At 42.6% G+C, this 16,162-nt stretch overlaps 1 protein-coding gene across 2 annotated transcripts in view; it reads right to left on the bottom strand.

Moving 5' to 3' along the window:
- The window catches only part of CTBP1 (C-terminal binding protein 1), a 943,073-nt gene that overhangs the window by 710,546 nt on the left and 216,365 nt on the right, over positions 1-16,162 (bottom strand). For both annotated transcript variants that reach the window (XM_029592698.1, XM_029592702.1), the window contains one exon: positions 13,563-13,728. In XM_029592698.1, the coding sequence (XP_029448558.1) occupies positions 13,563-13,620 (58 nt within the window). In that variant the 5' untranslated portion in view covers positions 13,621-13,728. The remainder of the gene's footprint in view (positions 1-13,562; positions 13,729-16,162) is intronic.

Genomic DNA, 16,162 nt, shown 5'->3' with positions numbered 1-16,162 from the left:
TAAACACAGCTACACTAACTGCACTAACCACATCCTCTGGCAACAAATTCCAGAGTTTAATTGTGCGTTGAGTGAAAAAGAACTTTCTCAGATTAGTTTTAAATGTGCCACATGTAACTTCATGGAGTGCCTCCTAGTCTTTCTATTATCTGAAAGAGTAATTAACCGATTCACATCTACCTGTTCTAGACCTCTCATGATTTTAAACACCTATATCATATCCCCCCTCAGCCGTCTCTTCTCCAAGCTGAAAAGTCCTAACCTCTTTAGTCTTTCCTCATAGGGGAGCTGTTACATTCCCCTTATCATTTTGGTCGCCCTTCTCTGTACCTTCTCCATCGCAACTACATCTTTTTTGAGATGTGGCGACCAGAATTGTACACAGTATTCAAGGTGCAGTCTCACCATGGAGCAATACAGAGACATTATGACATTTTCCGTTTTATTCACCATTCCTTTTCTAATAATTCCTAACATTCTGTTTGCTTTTTTGATTGCCGCAGCACACTGAACCGACGATTCCAATGTGTTATCCACTATGACGCCTAGATCTCTTTCTTGGGTGGTAGCACCTAATATGGAACCTAACATCGTGTAACTATAGCATGGGTTATTTTTCCCTATATGCATCACCTTGCACTTATCCACATTAAATTTCATCTGCCATTTCGATGCCCAATTTTCCAGTCTCACAAGGTCTTCCTGCAATTTATCACAATCTCTAACAATGATTACTTTGAAAAAAACTCAAAAGTCAATTCTCACTTCCAATGAAAATTTTTTCGGGAAGAAGAGGAAGGTTTCATACAATTTCATTATACCACTGCATCCAGCAGTGTATAGCAATTCTAATCATAAACCGACCTCCTCCAACCCGTGATCAATTTTTTTTGTATCTTTCTTTAGTGTGTGTAATTTCTAGTGAGTGAACGTGAAAAGAACTTTTTTATATATATAATATGATCTATATCTTCACCGGAATAATTTCTCCTTGAGATATTATTCTGTTATCACAAAAAGCCGAACTATTACCAAAAACGCCGACACACAGGTTTTCTCATGGTGCGGAAAAACTTCTCTTCTACTTATCTATACCAAGGATTCGTTGATCGTCTACAAGTCCATGTCCCAACAGGGCCTTGTTTCGAATCTTCGATTCTTCATCAGGGGACAAGATGATATAGTCCAGTGATTAGTAATGTTCGGCGTTTCTTCAAATTTTAGCGCGCCATCAATCTGGTCGCTGCACTCAGCCCCCCGGTCCCCGTACCTGTGGCCGACATCGGACCGGCCATCCCTACATAACTACCGGCGCCCACACGATACTCTGGGGGCGCCAAGCTGTGCCGGGGATTTTTTAATCAATGTTTTATCCGATTCAATCTACTGCCAGCTCAGTATCCCTCGGACCGGATCAAGATCAACTACATTATCATCCTGTTTGATGGGAAACCCCTGGCATTGGCCTCCTCGCTATGGAAGCATCAGGACCCCTGCCTGGCTGACCTGGAGCAATTTGTACTGCTGTAACCTAGATTAGAGCACTGCTGTAACCTAGATTAGAACAATGGATGTATTATGTGAAGGGCTGTATTGCTGCAGACTCGTGAATTCCTTTCCAGAACTGCAAGTCCCGACAGCTTCTCCTGCAGAAGTTTCACAAAGGTTCCAGGTTGTCTAAGGAGGGGGTCAGTAGCCCCTTCAGCCGGGATATGCTTGCTCAGCAAGGCGTAGAACGCATGTGTAAATGATAAGGATTGTGGAATGTATAAGAGCCAGCTCCTGAAGGGGAGGGGCACGCAGTTTCTGAGCCATTGTTCTCAGCTGTGTCTTGCATGCAATAAAAGTCTTTCTTTTCGGAACAGTTGTCTGGGGCCTATTTTCTGACGGTAACATTAGCCTTCCGGCAGGTTTTCGATGAGCCTTCCCGCAGGCCCACCACAGCTTCGGAGTTATTGCAGCTATGTCAGGGCAACCGGCCCCTGTCTGAGTACGCCATAGAATTTCAGACACTGGCAGCCGAGCTGAACTGGGGAAATGACAGCCTCCACGGCATCTTCCTGGAGGGTCTCTCCCCAAGACTCCAGGATGAGCTGGCGGGCAGGGACATCCCAGATGATCTGAATCGTCTCATTGACCTGGCAGGTCGCGTGGACCGCCAGATCCAACGCCGCTTCCGGGAGGAGAGAACTGGTCGGAGGCTCGGACAATCTGGAACCCCATTTTCCCGACCAGCACTCTCTTCTTCGGTCTCTATGGGAAATCAAGATGCAGAACTCATGCAGTTGGGCCGAGGCCGATTTCTCAGGAGGAGAGAAGAAGACATTGGTCCCAGGGTCTGTGTCTCTATTGTGGTGGCAAGGGCCCCTTCCTTGCTCAGTGTGGTGAGCGGCCGGGAAACACCCGGACCTAGGGATAGTTGGGGAGCTAACTCTAGGTAACACCACTTCCACCTCCCCATGTACTGTTCCAGTGACCATACTTCTTCCCGAGGGAGAGTTCAATACACTAGCCTTGATCGATTCCGGAGCCGGGGGCAATTTTATCCTCAAGGGCTTAGTCCAACAACTCCAGATTGGGGTACAACCCCAAAGACCTCCTGTCCGGGTGTCTTCCATCCATTGGACCCCTCTTCCAGGGACTATCTCTACTTGTACCGAGCACCTCACCCTATGCACGGGTTTTTTGCATGTGGAGGAGATCTCATTCCTCATCTTGGATAAATCCATGCATCCAGTCATCTTGGGACTACCCTGGTTGTGGAAGCACTCCCTGGTAATCTGTTGGGACACTCTCCAGGTGGCGGCCTGGGGTCCGTCGTGCATCGACTCCTGTCTGACCACTGTTCCGTGACCCTCGATACCTCTTCTGACTGCTTCAGTAGCGCTGCCACCTCAGTATCAAGACTATCAGGATGTCTTCTCGAAGGAGAAAGCTGAGCTCCTCCTGGAGCACTGACCTTTTGACTGTGCCATTAACCTGCTCCTGGATACTACACCCCCTTGAGGATGGGTTTACCCGTTGTCACTCCCGGAGACACGAGCTATGTCTGCATATATCCAGGAGAATCTGGATCGAGGATTCATTCGACTGTCAATTCCCCGGCGGGGGCCGGGTTTTTCTTCATAGTGAAAAAGGACGGGTCACTCCGACCTCGTACAGATTATCGGGGTCTGAACAGTATTACTCAACACGACTGCTATCCATTTCCCTTGATTCCGGAACTACTGGACCGACTACAAGGAGCCAAAGTCTTCACGAAGCTAGATCTCCGTGGAGCTTCTAACCTGGTCAGGATTCGGCCAGGCGATGAGTGGAAGACCGTGTTTAACACAAGGGATGGCCACTACGAATACCTGGTCATGCCCTTCGGTCTCTGCAACGCTCCTGCAGTTTTCCAGAACCTCATGAACGAGGTACTGAGGGACATGCTCCACACGTCTGTCATTGTCTATCTAGATGACGTGCTGATATACTCTAAGGACTTGGACACGCACCGCCGAGAGGTCCGCAGGGTACTGCAGAAGCTGCGGGATAACCAGCTCTTCGAGAAAATGGAGACATGTCAATTTGAGTAGGAGTCCTTACCCTTCCTGGGGTATATCGTGTCCTCCACGGGCTTCCATATGGATCCCGAGAAGGTGATGGCCATCAAAGACTGGCCTCAGCCGGTGGGAATCAAGGCGCTCCAACGTTTTCTTGGCTTCGCCAACTTCTACCGGCAATTTATACTACACTACTCCATGATGGTGGTGCCGCTTACGGCCCTCTCCAAGAAGGGGGCTGATGCCAGGAACTGGCCTGCTGCGGCGGTACAAGCGTTCCAAGAGCTGAAGGCAGCCTTCCTTCAGGATTCCTGTCTCCATCACCCGGACCCCCAACGTCAGTTCATTGTGGAAGTTGACGCCTCCGATATGGCGGTCGGAGCTGTTCTGAGTCAAATATCCAGCAACGGCAAATCCCTGCCATGTTCCTACGTTTCCCGGAAATTCTCATCTGCGGAAAAGAATTATGGCATAGGAGACAAGGAACTCCTGGCCATCAAAATGGCCTTCGAAGAATGGCGTCAGTGGTTGGAGGGGGCCCAGCACCCAGTGGTTGTGTATATGGACCACAAGAACCTAGAATGTTTATGCCGCGCCCAAATGCATCCTTCAAGGCATGACGCCGCTGAGCTCCTCTGCCTCCTTTTAACAAACGCAACCTCAGAGACAGGCCTCCATTAAGTTCCTCTGCCTCCTTTTAACAAACGCTACCTCAGAGGCATGACTCCACTGAGCTCCTTTGCTTCCTTTCCCCATATGTCACCACTGAAGTATGACTCCCCTGTCTTCTGCATGCATTGCTCAAATCATTATCACTGAGGCCCTAGCCATAGATTGCATTACAAACTTATTGAAACACTCTCCTCAGGATTTTCAGACCATTCTTTATCTAAGTCATTCACCTTCTTGCCATTTCTTGCTCTTGCCACAGCTATCCATTCTTTTCCACATTTGTGGCACCACTTCATGAACCATAACTGATTTCATGACCCACTAGCAGTTCCTCTGTTCTGTGCATTTGGGTACCTACCTATTACCTAGTTATGTCATGTGTGGCTTACTCCATGACGCAAACATATCCTACTGGACTGGTGGATCGTCTTGGTGTAGCCATACTTGACAGGAAGAGTCATCTGCCCTCTCTATGGCTGTCTGCATGCTCCAATGGAATGACTGGTATCTCCCATGCCATTCTGCCTTAATGCTATTCTCCTCATCCTACACCTTTAGTTCCTTGAGCTGCTCAGCCTTGCTGCCATGCACAGATTTTACACCTTTATATTCTTTACTTATTTCTGCCTGTATCTTCCTGGCATACTGCAGCTCTTACACTTTGAGGATTACACTTCCTGGCATACTGCAGCTCTTACACTTTGCACCTCTCCTATGCTTTTGAATTCTTTATCTTGATACCACTCTTTCTGATTCTTGGTCCCTTTATTTGTACCTTGGGATTTTTCCTGCTACATTTTCTGCTTCATTCCCCCTTCATGTTTACTTAGAGTCATGATGTCACTTTTGGTGCCACTTTGCCTCTCATGCTGCCATCAAATGTTCATGACACTATTGTTGGGCAGCCATCCTCTTTCTAAACCTTGAGGTGCTCTAACTCCTCTTACTGCTTCTTTGCTTCACTTACATTGCATTAGAGAACTCCTGCCAATCCTGTAATCCTCAAACCCCTTTTCAGAGCCTTAGGTTACTTTATGCCACTTTTTTGATGCTTCTTTGCCATTTTCTAAAGTACGACTCTTTTCCCATTTTGATGATTTCTCCTCTCAAGTTTCTTTGCAATTGATATAAAATTCACTATTCTAGAGTCTATTAGAGACTGTAATAATTTTCCCATAGGTTTTAATAGAAAATAAATTAAATTAATGAAATGAATAAATGAAAATTATTTTTTCATTTTGAAACTAATAAAACGAATATGGGTGCCAATGAAACGAATGAATGAACAGAAACAATTCTTTTGGTCTGCACTTCCCTAATATTTACGAGGTCCTGTGAGTGAATTGAGCAGCTATTTTGACAATTCAGCTGTGATTATATAGTAGCAGAATCACTCTGTCTTTGGCAAACTTTTGAACTTTGAAATTCACTATCACAAATGTCACCTAAACAGGATTGACATTCAGAGCTACTACATAAAAACCAGATGACTTCTTTCAGTCAAATTATGGGCCTGCTTTACTAAGGCTTTCCTCACACACTTAGTAAATGAGGCCCTACGTTTGGAAAAAAAATCAGCACTTTTGTAAACACTTGGGATGCTCCTGTCAAACTTAAAATGAAGAAAGCTTTGAAATGAAAATACTAACTGAAGAGAAAAAAAGAGGTTTACTGTATATTGAATTGACTACATCCTGTATGCATTGTTTGTACTACTGATGATGCTGGTTCTATTGGCAAGGGAATTCTGGGATGGTTGATGGAGTAACAATTCCTGTTTTTACAGATGGAAATGAGACAGCAATACATTCTATTCCAAAGTCCTTCATAATTATAGACCCAAGATCCAAGACTGGTCTGAAGTTGCCCATTTTTCAAACTATAGGGGTCATTTTCCATCCCTATCGCAAGCAAAAAGGGATTTTTCACGTGCGATAGCTAGATGGGGGCGGTGTTGGGAATGGAAGAGGAAGAGTTGGGGGGCGTCATTGGGGCGGACGTTGCGGAAACTTCGCTGGTGGGGAAAAGGTAAGATCCCTTATCGCCACCAGTAGTTTCCATCTGTCTCTCAAGGCAATCAAAAACTGGCAACTTTTTAATATTTTTGGCTTGTCTAAATAGGTACTAACTAGAATCTTTAAATGAGATTTGTACTATATCTCTAGAAAATAAGAAAATAGAAGCATAGTCATAAGATGTAAAATTTTCACCATCTTATGTACAGTCACTGGCACAGGAAGTTTTATTTCAAAATAACTTCTTAAAGTAGATTTTAAAATTATAATAATTTGGACTAGTACAGCTCTCTAATAAGTGTTTTATTGTTTAGTACTTCAGGAACATACAAATAGCTACCTCCAGTGTGAATGGCCTGGAAATATATTTTTGGTGTCCAATCTGCATTATGCATGTAGGGATTAAAAAACAAAATTATAATGATTCTTGAAAACATTAAAACACATTTGTGGTTTAGCCCGGGGGGTCTCAGTGACATTGTGGAAGGTCTCCAGTTTGATGCCTGAGTCAGGTTTTCTGCTTTCCAATTTGTCTGAGGCTAGAGATGCTGTGAAGCTGGTGTTCACAGCCCCTGGGAGGAAGAAGTTGTGGTCATTGCTTAAGGCTGATACCTGCCACCAGATTCAATGCCTATGACTGTAGGATTCTGGAAGGAGCCCTGGTACAAGGACTTTCTCAGCAAAGACCAGACTAGGTACACTGGGGGGAAATATAATATAATATAAAATATGGGGGAAATCCCTGGGTAGCTGCAAATGAAAGCTCATTATACCAGATCCCAGGTTTCAACTGAGCTGGAAGTACAAAGCAGCAGGAAGAAAACGGTCAGGACAAAAAAAATATATATTTGTGTTAATTCCTTTGTACACGATCCACAAAAAACAGCAAAAGCAGCAAAAAGAATCCCATACCACATGAAACTATCAAAACAAGTAGATGTGTGCCAAAATCTGAACTAAGCCATCTATGAAAATAGTCAAAAAATCTTTTTAAAACACTCATAAGTACATAAGATTTGCCATACTACATCAGATCAAAGGTCCATCAAGCCTAGTATCCTGTTTCTGACAGTGGCCAATCCAGGTCATAAGTACCTGGCAGGATCCCAAAGGATAGATAGATTCCATGCTGCTTATCCCAGAGATAAGAAGTGGATTTCTACTGGTCTTTTATTTTAAAAATATCGAACTATAAAAATGTTAATTGTTTCAATAGATATATAACATAGTGCTGAATGCCACTGTATCACAATAAAAATGCACAAGTTATAATTATTTACCCTCAAAACCAAGGCTGTACATTAGGCATTCTAGGCAAATCTTCAGCCTTGTATCCCCTTCCCCCGTCTCCCTACAGAGATATACATCTAAAAGTAAGCACACATATCTACCCACAACAATTAACTTTAAGGCCCATGGACCACTACCACCCCAAAATTTTGATAAATTCAACAATCATGATGATCCCACCACCACCCCTCCCAAAACAATCCTGGATATAGGCAGCACAATTTTAAAAAGTAATTTTTGAAGTAAATACCAATTTGCCTAGAACAAGGGAATTTTTGAAACTTGCCTATTCTCAAAGTATACGTAGAACATATAGAAAGTATACTCACACAGTTTGAAATTGCCCCAAATGTTATGTGAGGAAGTACATGAGTACTTTCAATTTCACATATACTTCTGTGTGAGTAAAAAATATGGCATTTCAAGGGTGTACCAGGGTGAGGTTCAGAAGAAGGCGTACAAATAAGCATTTTGTAAGTTGCATACATGAACTTATATGCATGTTTTTGCACCTGCTATTTGAGTTGCGGAAACAAAATCACACTTGTTTTTGGTCTGCAGTTTTTGGATGGGGGATCTAGATTAAGTGGTGGGCAGAGTGTAGGTAAATTGGTAGAGATCTGGGTAAACTGGTAGAGGTATCAGCAAACTAATAATTAAAGTATGCACACAGCACACAAGTAAGTATGTTTATAAATGGAGTACAACACATCCATTATAAAATACCTGCCTCCACGCATAAACGGAGGGTTAATATATGCACAGGTTCCTATTATTTCCCATTTAAAATATAAATTGTGCATTTATGAAATAGATGCCCATACTATGTGGATCCTTGCATTAAAAAAATGTGCACGACTGACACATTGGTGTATACTTTTGTAGTGGCGATGCACAGAATTTTATAAACTGTGCAACTGCTGCCACACAGACAACTTTAGATCCCCAACTTATGCATATATTTACTGACTTATACACACTACTGAAAATGACCCTCTTAAACATTATGGGCCGGATTTTAAAAGGGTTACGCGCCCCCTATTTTGCATAGGCTCGGCGGCACGTACAAGCCCCGGGACACGCGTAAGTCCCGGGGCTTTGCTAGGGGGGCGTGTTGGGGTGTGTGTCGGGGGGGGGGGGGGCGGCGCTACGTTCGGGGCGTTCTGGGGGGCGTTCCGGGGGGCGTGGTGCTGGCCCGGGGGCGTTCTGGGGGCGTGGCCGAGGCCTCCGGACCAGCCCCCGGGTCGGGTGATGGCTCGGCAGCGGGCCATCGGTGCGCTTGAGTTACGCCTGCTTCGAGCAGGCGTAACTTGTGCAATAAAGGTGGGGGGGGGGGGGGGAGATAGGGCAGGGGGGATTGGGTTAGGTAGGGGAAGGTACGGGGGAGAGGTGGAAGGAAAGTTCCCTCCAAGGCCACTCCGAAATCGGAGCGGCCTCGGAGGGAACTTTCCTTTCGTGTCCCCCCACCTTCCCCCCCTCCCCCCACCTTTGTTGTGCAAGTTACGCCTGCTTGAGGCAGGCGTAACTTGCGTGCGCCGCCTCGGCATCCCCTGGCTCAGGCCGCAGTGCCGGGGGACTCGGGACCGCCCTCCCGGCCCGCCCCCGAACCGTCACCATGCCCCCGGACACGCCCCCTTCCACCCCCGTGGCTTTGTGTGTGCCAGCGGCCTATGCAAAATAGGTGCGCCGGTGCGCAGGGCTTTTAAAATCTACCCCATAGATATTTGTTAGTTCCCCTTCCCTTTATTATTTTGTAATTGAAATCGCCCATAATTACTGCACTACCAATTTGGTTAGCTTCCCTAATTTCTCTTAGCATTTCACTGTCCATCTCATCATTTTGGCCAGGTAGACAACAGTTTACTCCTATCACTATACTCTTCCACAGCACACAAGGGATTTCTACCAATAAAGATTTTTGATTGTGCATTTAGTCTCTTGCAGGATCTTTATCCTGTTGAACTCTTATGTCATCCTGGACATAAAGCTCCATCCCGCCACCAAGTTGCTCTTCTCTATATTGCAATATAATTTGTACACCGGTATAGCACTATCCCATTGGTTATCCTCTTTCCACCATGTTTCTGAGATGCCAATTAAGTCTATGTCATTCTTACTTCTTAGACTTCTGGCATTAGCATACAAACATTTCAAAATGTGTTTTTTGTTTGTATTAACAACCTGATTTTCAGTTGTCAGGGATAAACTGGAATCTTTTAGCTCAGGTAAGTTTTTAATTATAGGCACTTGGTCTACTTTTATTATTATAGGAAGCTATCTGTTGGAATACCCTAACTTTAATGCTTCATTAGTATCATTTGAAGATACCTCCCCCCGAACCATGTACTGCTGAGTGACGCTTTCCCCTTTGATTTTGTTTAAAAGCTGCTCAATCTCCGTTTTAAAGGTTAGCGCCAGCAGTCTGGTTCGACCCTGGTTAAGGTGGAGCTCATCCCTTTGGAAGAGACTCCCCCTTCCCCAAAAGGTTCCCCAGTTCCTTACAAAACTGAATTCCTCTTCCTTGCACCATCGTCTCATCCATGCATTGAGACTCTGGAGCTCTGCCTGCCTCTGGGGACCTGTACGTGGAACAGGGAGAATTTCAGAGAATGCTACCCTGGAGGTTCTGGATTTCAGCTTTCTACCTTTTGGTTTGATTTTAAAATGCGCGCACACGCATAAAAATTGGGGCCGGGCATGCATGTTATAAAATCGGCACATCCATGTGCGTGCGCCAGGAACCGTTTGCACATGGATGCACGTGCATGGGTCTTAAAATTGACCCCTAAGAGCCTAAATTTGCTTCCAGAACCTCCCTCCCACATTTTCCTGTCGTTGGTGCCCACATGTACCACGACAGCTGGCTCCTCCCCAGCACCGTCTACAATCCTATCTGGGTGACGCGTGAGGTTTGCCACCTTCACACCAGATAGGCATGTGACCAGATGATCCTCATGCTCACCAGCCACCCAACTGTCTACATTCCTAATAAATGAATCACCAACTATGACTGCCGACCTAACCTTTCCCTCCTGGGCAATAGCTCTGGGAGACACATCCTCAGTGCAAGAAGACAATACACCACTTGGAGAGCTGGTCCTTGCTATTGGATCATTTCTTGCTCCTCCAGGTCTGCCACTCTAGCCTCCAGAGATCGAACTTGTTCTCTGAGAGACAGGAGTTCTTTGTACTGGGTGCACACATACAATTTCTCACCGGCAGGTAAAAAGTCATACATGTGATTATACATACATGTGATTATACATACATGTGGAAAGAGCACACATGTTAATCTGAAAATGAAACAGCACCACCTGCCAGGCTTTAAAAAAAAATATGAAGGCAGATCTTGGATGCCAGTTCTTTAGTGTGCTGGTAATTTTTACATACTTTCCCAAAAGGTATCACTTAGTTGGGGAAGAATATCAAACAGCAGTTGCATCTATATTATATGAAGCTTAGGATGATTGGCAAGACTGGCAAGATTGGCAAGATTGGCAAGACTGCATAAGTCTTGCCAACCTAAGTTCTGCCATCATGAAAAGATAATTGAATCCAGATAGTCCAACTCCAGTCCACTGCAGTCATGTATGCATTCTGATGGGAGTTAGAAAATCAGAAATGGATAGAAATATCATGACACAAACTCAGGTGGTAATATGGCTTCTACACAGCAATATTTAACATGCCTCAACCTTTCTCTTACTGAAATTTGTACCAGTATTGTCCTAGATCTACACTAGATCCCGTGCCCAGATCTACACGACTTGCCATGACACAGCTGTAGCATAATATTTTCACATTATCCAAACTGCAGAGAAAACATAGTTATATGGGGTATATGGTTCTATCAACAGAGTTCTGCAACCAAATCTTTGTATACGACAATCAGTTGTCCACTGCCAATTCCTAAACAAACATTACTCTCAGAGCACAGAATTTTTTCCCTGTCAGATTACTGCAAACAACCTACTAAACTTGACTGTCTCAAAACAAAATGATTTCTTGGTGCATTTGAAGAAGAAAGAGCTATTTATAAACAAGTCTAAAGACTACAAGGTTGAACATTTAGATAAAATTGTGAAAGTTCTATTTCAGTACAATAGTAGTTAATATACATACATCATGATATATTAAGGCATTTTAAAATTGTATATTTACTGAAGAATGCATTTTGGACCATGCCCAAAGCTGGAAAATGAGTTTGATGCAGAGTTTCATAGCTTCCAGTCCTAAACCTGAGAGATTTCCCAGCTTCTCCAGAGGTTCCTCTGTCTCTTAAAATAAAAGGATTTGTACTGCAGCCTCTAACCTCTGGCTGCAGTAGAATGGATGATACCAAGCTGATGATGCTACTACAGTTTTCTCTCTCCAAGTATGCCCTTGGATTGTACTGTGCAGTTAACTGATGATAAATAAGACTGCAACATAATTAAGTTATTTCTTTGGTATCTTACAAGATATTTATAATTTTGATACATTACTTTTTATTGGCATATGTTGTAAATATGCAGTATGAAGCATCTAGCCAGGTCTCAAGTGTGCAGGGACTGAGGATACTGTGGAATAGTGGTCTCAGTCTTATGGGAGAGAGAGTCCTAGTCACTGAAGTGCAGTGACACATACTAGCCAAGCATGCATGTGCACAGAGTTTCAAAAGGAGACATGGGCTATGACCCCTACACAAAGGCCCACTGTAATGCCTGGGATATATAAAGGGGAGGTATGTAAGCAGGAAAAAATGTTTAAGATTTAAAAGAAAGATTTTTTTTGAAAGCCATGCTTTCTAATATTTGTACATTATTACTGAAGAGAGCATAAGACTTTTAAAAAATTCTATGTAAAGAAGAGCAGATATTGTGGTATAATACTAACATATGGATTTCTCTAAACAGAAAAATTCTTTAATAACCAGCAAAACCAAATAATACCATGGTGCAATGGATTTCTCTAGATTGAGGTCAATCAATCAGGGACCAAAAATAAATGTAAAATGGTCTTCCCATGAAAAACATAACTCCAATGGAAAGCAAAGAACTACACTTGGTTCCTGGGATTTCCAAACATTCATATTTTGGCTATCCTGAAACCCAAACATGGTCAAGGGTCCCATGGTCAGCAATTCCAATTCCTGTATAACTTGTAACTTGTCCTAAGCCCAAATAATGCATTTTTACCATAATTTTTTAATAATGAAACATTATATAAGCAGATATACCACGGAGGGGTTCCTAGTGTATACAATCTGAAATTATCATTTTTTCACAAAGTGGTTTTTATTTCTAGAGGTCCATATTAAGATTTAAAAATTACAAGAGTAATTCCTCTTTGCCAGGGGGCGACTGCAGGGGTGGTAAAAGCCTGCCTGCACCCTGGAATTAGAGTTCCCACTATTGGGGAATAATAGAATATGCTATGGGACCCAAGGGGAAACTTGCAGACAAAAAGAACTATCCACACTGAAGTTGGGTTCCAAACCAGAAAAAAGGAATTTATTAAAAATCCAAAAAACAAAATTACGGTCCCATAAAAGGCAGGAAAACCAGCACAGTCCAAAAGTTCCAAAAACACAGGCAGAATTACAGATTTTCTGAATAGTTACTCACTTCTCTGCTCACTTGAGTCTAGCCCCAGACAGAAGTCTCTTCCCTCTCAAGTCTTCACTGAGCTTTTTCCCTCCTTTCAGCCCCAATGAAAATCAGGAAATAAGTCTCCTTTATCGCACCCAGGCTGATTGTTCTTCAATTCTATTTTCATATTAAGATCTATGTAAAACTATTTAATTTTACAAATCACTTTGGAGGTCCAGCAAACAGATTTTTGTTTACAAAATTCTATTTTGAACCATTGTGAGGAGATTTTTCCTCACAACGTTAGTGATTACTAGACAAATATGAAAAATTCCTAGAGTTATTTTTAATGGGAAAAAACATATAGATACATAGTGTTTTATTGTAAAATAAGAAGATCTAATTTCAATAAAGTGGTTAACATATAAAAATCAGTTAAGGCAACTTTATTGCAAATTATAGTGTCTAACCTTCAAATATGCGATCGAGGCGTTGCCGTTTCACTTTATGTTTGTCCATGAGAGACATGCGAGCGAAAGGTCAAAAGTTGTCACCACACAAGATGCTGCAAGGCTCCTTGAGAAGTGGCCACAGACAAAAATTACTGTAGGATGTTTTGGCCACAGGGCTGTTCACCTGCAAAAGGTAAAAAGGAAGCCCAACTAAAATATATTTTCTTTCAATACAGTTTAAGCAGAATATAGAACTACAATGAAAATTTAAAAAAAATAAATAAATCAACACTGGCAGCTACCACTTAATGGGAAAAACTACAAGTACTGTAAGTTTATTTTTTATTTGATAGCTTGTAATTACTCAAATCCATGTACTACAATGCCAATCCATAAAATTATATGTTTGAATAAAGAAAACAAGGCAAAAATACCAAAATGATAGGATGTGAAAACAAAGATTTGATCATTCTTGCTTTTCTGCATTGTTTGGTTGCCTGGCAAGCTTTTCTTTTTCTCCAGCATACGCCCTTTCAGTACACATCCATTTAGATAAATTATTTGACAACATTTTCAGGCAACACACTCCTAGAAGCATGCTTCCTAAATAAAAAGACACATAACATTGTGTTTAATTTCCAAATAGCAATTTTGCACCCTCTGTTTTTAATAAAAGTCTATAAAAATCAAGAATATAAACCTTATTTGTTCTTACCTTTAATCTTATAGTGACAGAAAACATCAGTGTTGAATAGATTAGCCAATTCTACAGTGCATTACACAAGAGGAAATACTGTACAATGCTACAGCAAAGTGCCAAGTTCTGTTTCATGCTAAATATTGTATTAACTATAACCTTATGAGCAAGGAGAAAACATGTTAAGCAACTAATACAAGACTAGTCATTTTTGAAATGTTACATTGTGCAGCATAAATTTTCTATTAAACTCAAATAAATTACATTTGATGAAACTTTAAAGTCTAATTTTTAGAGCTTTCTGTTACGAGGTAATGCAGCAACAATACTGAGGTCCATATTCAAAAGCCATTTAGACAAATGACCCCTAATCTTTTATCCATCTAAATGGCTTAGGTGGTTATACTCAGTCCTTATCCTGCTGAATTCTACCCAGATAACTAGTTATCTGGGTAGACTATAGCTGGATAAAAAATGGGGGGTTGGAGGGCGTTCCGGGGAGGGGCCAGCCTAGCCGAATATCTGGTATATCCAGCTAAGTTAGCAGGAAAACTTTAAATCTGCTTCAGAGCAGGTCTAAAGTTATGCCACCTTGAGTGGCCAGATAATGTGCCAATTAGCGCTTTCATAACAAGGAAAAAGCTTTCAAATCTAGGGGCCTCCAGGGCAATCTCTTCCCTCCCCACCACAATATCTTAAGAAAGTGCTGTCAGGATGTTCTCTTGTCAGCCCCCCTAAAAACATTTTTGAGAGCAGAGGCTCCCTGTGCCAGTTTTTGTTTTCAGTTTTTATGTTCAGCCTGTCCCCTCCCGCTAACAATGGTCGTGGATACTGCCTTCTTCCACCCTTCCGACCTCCCATCCCCCCCCCCCGAGTACCACCTTCCTCTGATCTCCCACCCCCCCAGTACCTTATTTTAATTTGTCGGGAACAAAGGACTCTCTGTTGCACTCCCAGCACCTCCAGCGCTGGAACCATTAGCTTACATTAAGCTTATGCTTCTAGTGCAGCCTGTAGCCATAAGGGAAGGCAATATAGATGCTGCGCTGGAAGCAGAGGCATAGCAAGGGTCTCCGGCGGCTGGGAGCTAATCCATTTGTGTTGCCACTCTGGCAGTCCTCCCCCACCAAGTCCTCCCTGTAGAAACGTTTAAGGGCAAGAGATTCACACTAATAGAAACCCTAGAAATGAAATGAACATAAGAAGTTGCCATACAGGGTCAGACAGAAGGGCCATCAATCAGGATACAAGTATGTAGCAATTACCCAAACATTAAATAGATCTCATACTACTAATGCCAGTAATAAGTAGTGGCTATTTCCTAAGTCAACCTCACTAATAGCAGTTTATTGGCTTCTCCTCCAGGAACTTGTCCAAACCTTTTTTAAACCCAAATAAGCTAATTGCCTTAACCACATCCTCTAGCAATGAATTCCAGAACTTAATTATGCTTTGAGTGAAAATGAATTTTCTTCGATTTGTTTAAAATGTGCTACTTGCTAACTTCATGGTGCACCCCCTAGTCCTATTATCTGAAAGAGTAAATAACTGATTCCCATTTACACATTCTAGTCCTCTCATGATTTTATAGAACTATATCATATCCCCCATTCAGCCACTTCTTCTCCAAGCTGAACAGTCCTAACTTCTTTAGTCTTTCCTCATAGGTGAGCTGTTTCATTCCCTTTATCATTTTGGTTGACCTTCTCTGTACCTTCGCCAGTGCATCTATATCTTTTTTGAGATACAGCGACCAGAACTGAACACAGTTCTCAAGGTTAGGGATGTGCATTCATTTCAAATGAATTTGAAAAACGTGATGAATAAGGGCAATTTTTTTCATTTGGCGGGCCCCAAACCAAATTGGGGGTCCCTTGAATGAAACAAACTTTATTTGTTGCATTCATTTGAAATTAATGCA

This window comes from Rhinatrema bivittatum, chromosome 1 (assembly GCF_901001135.1).
Source record: "Rhinatrema bivittatum chromosome 1, aRhiBiv1.1, whole genome shotgun sequence".
NCBI lineage: Eukaryota > Metazoa > Chordata > Amphibia > Gymnophiona > Rhinatrematidae > Rhinatrema > Rhinatrema bivittatum.
This window is presented reverse-complemented; position numbering and strand designations above follow the sequence as displayed.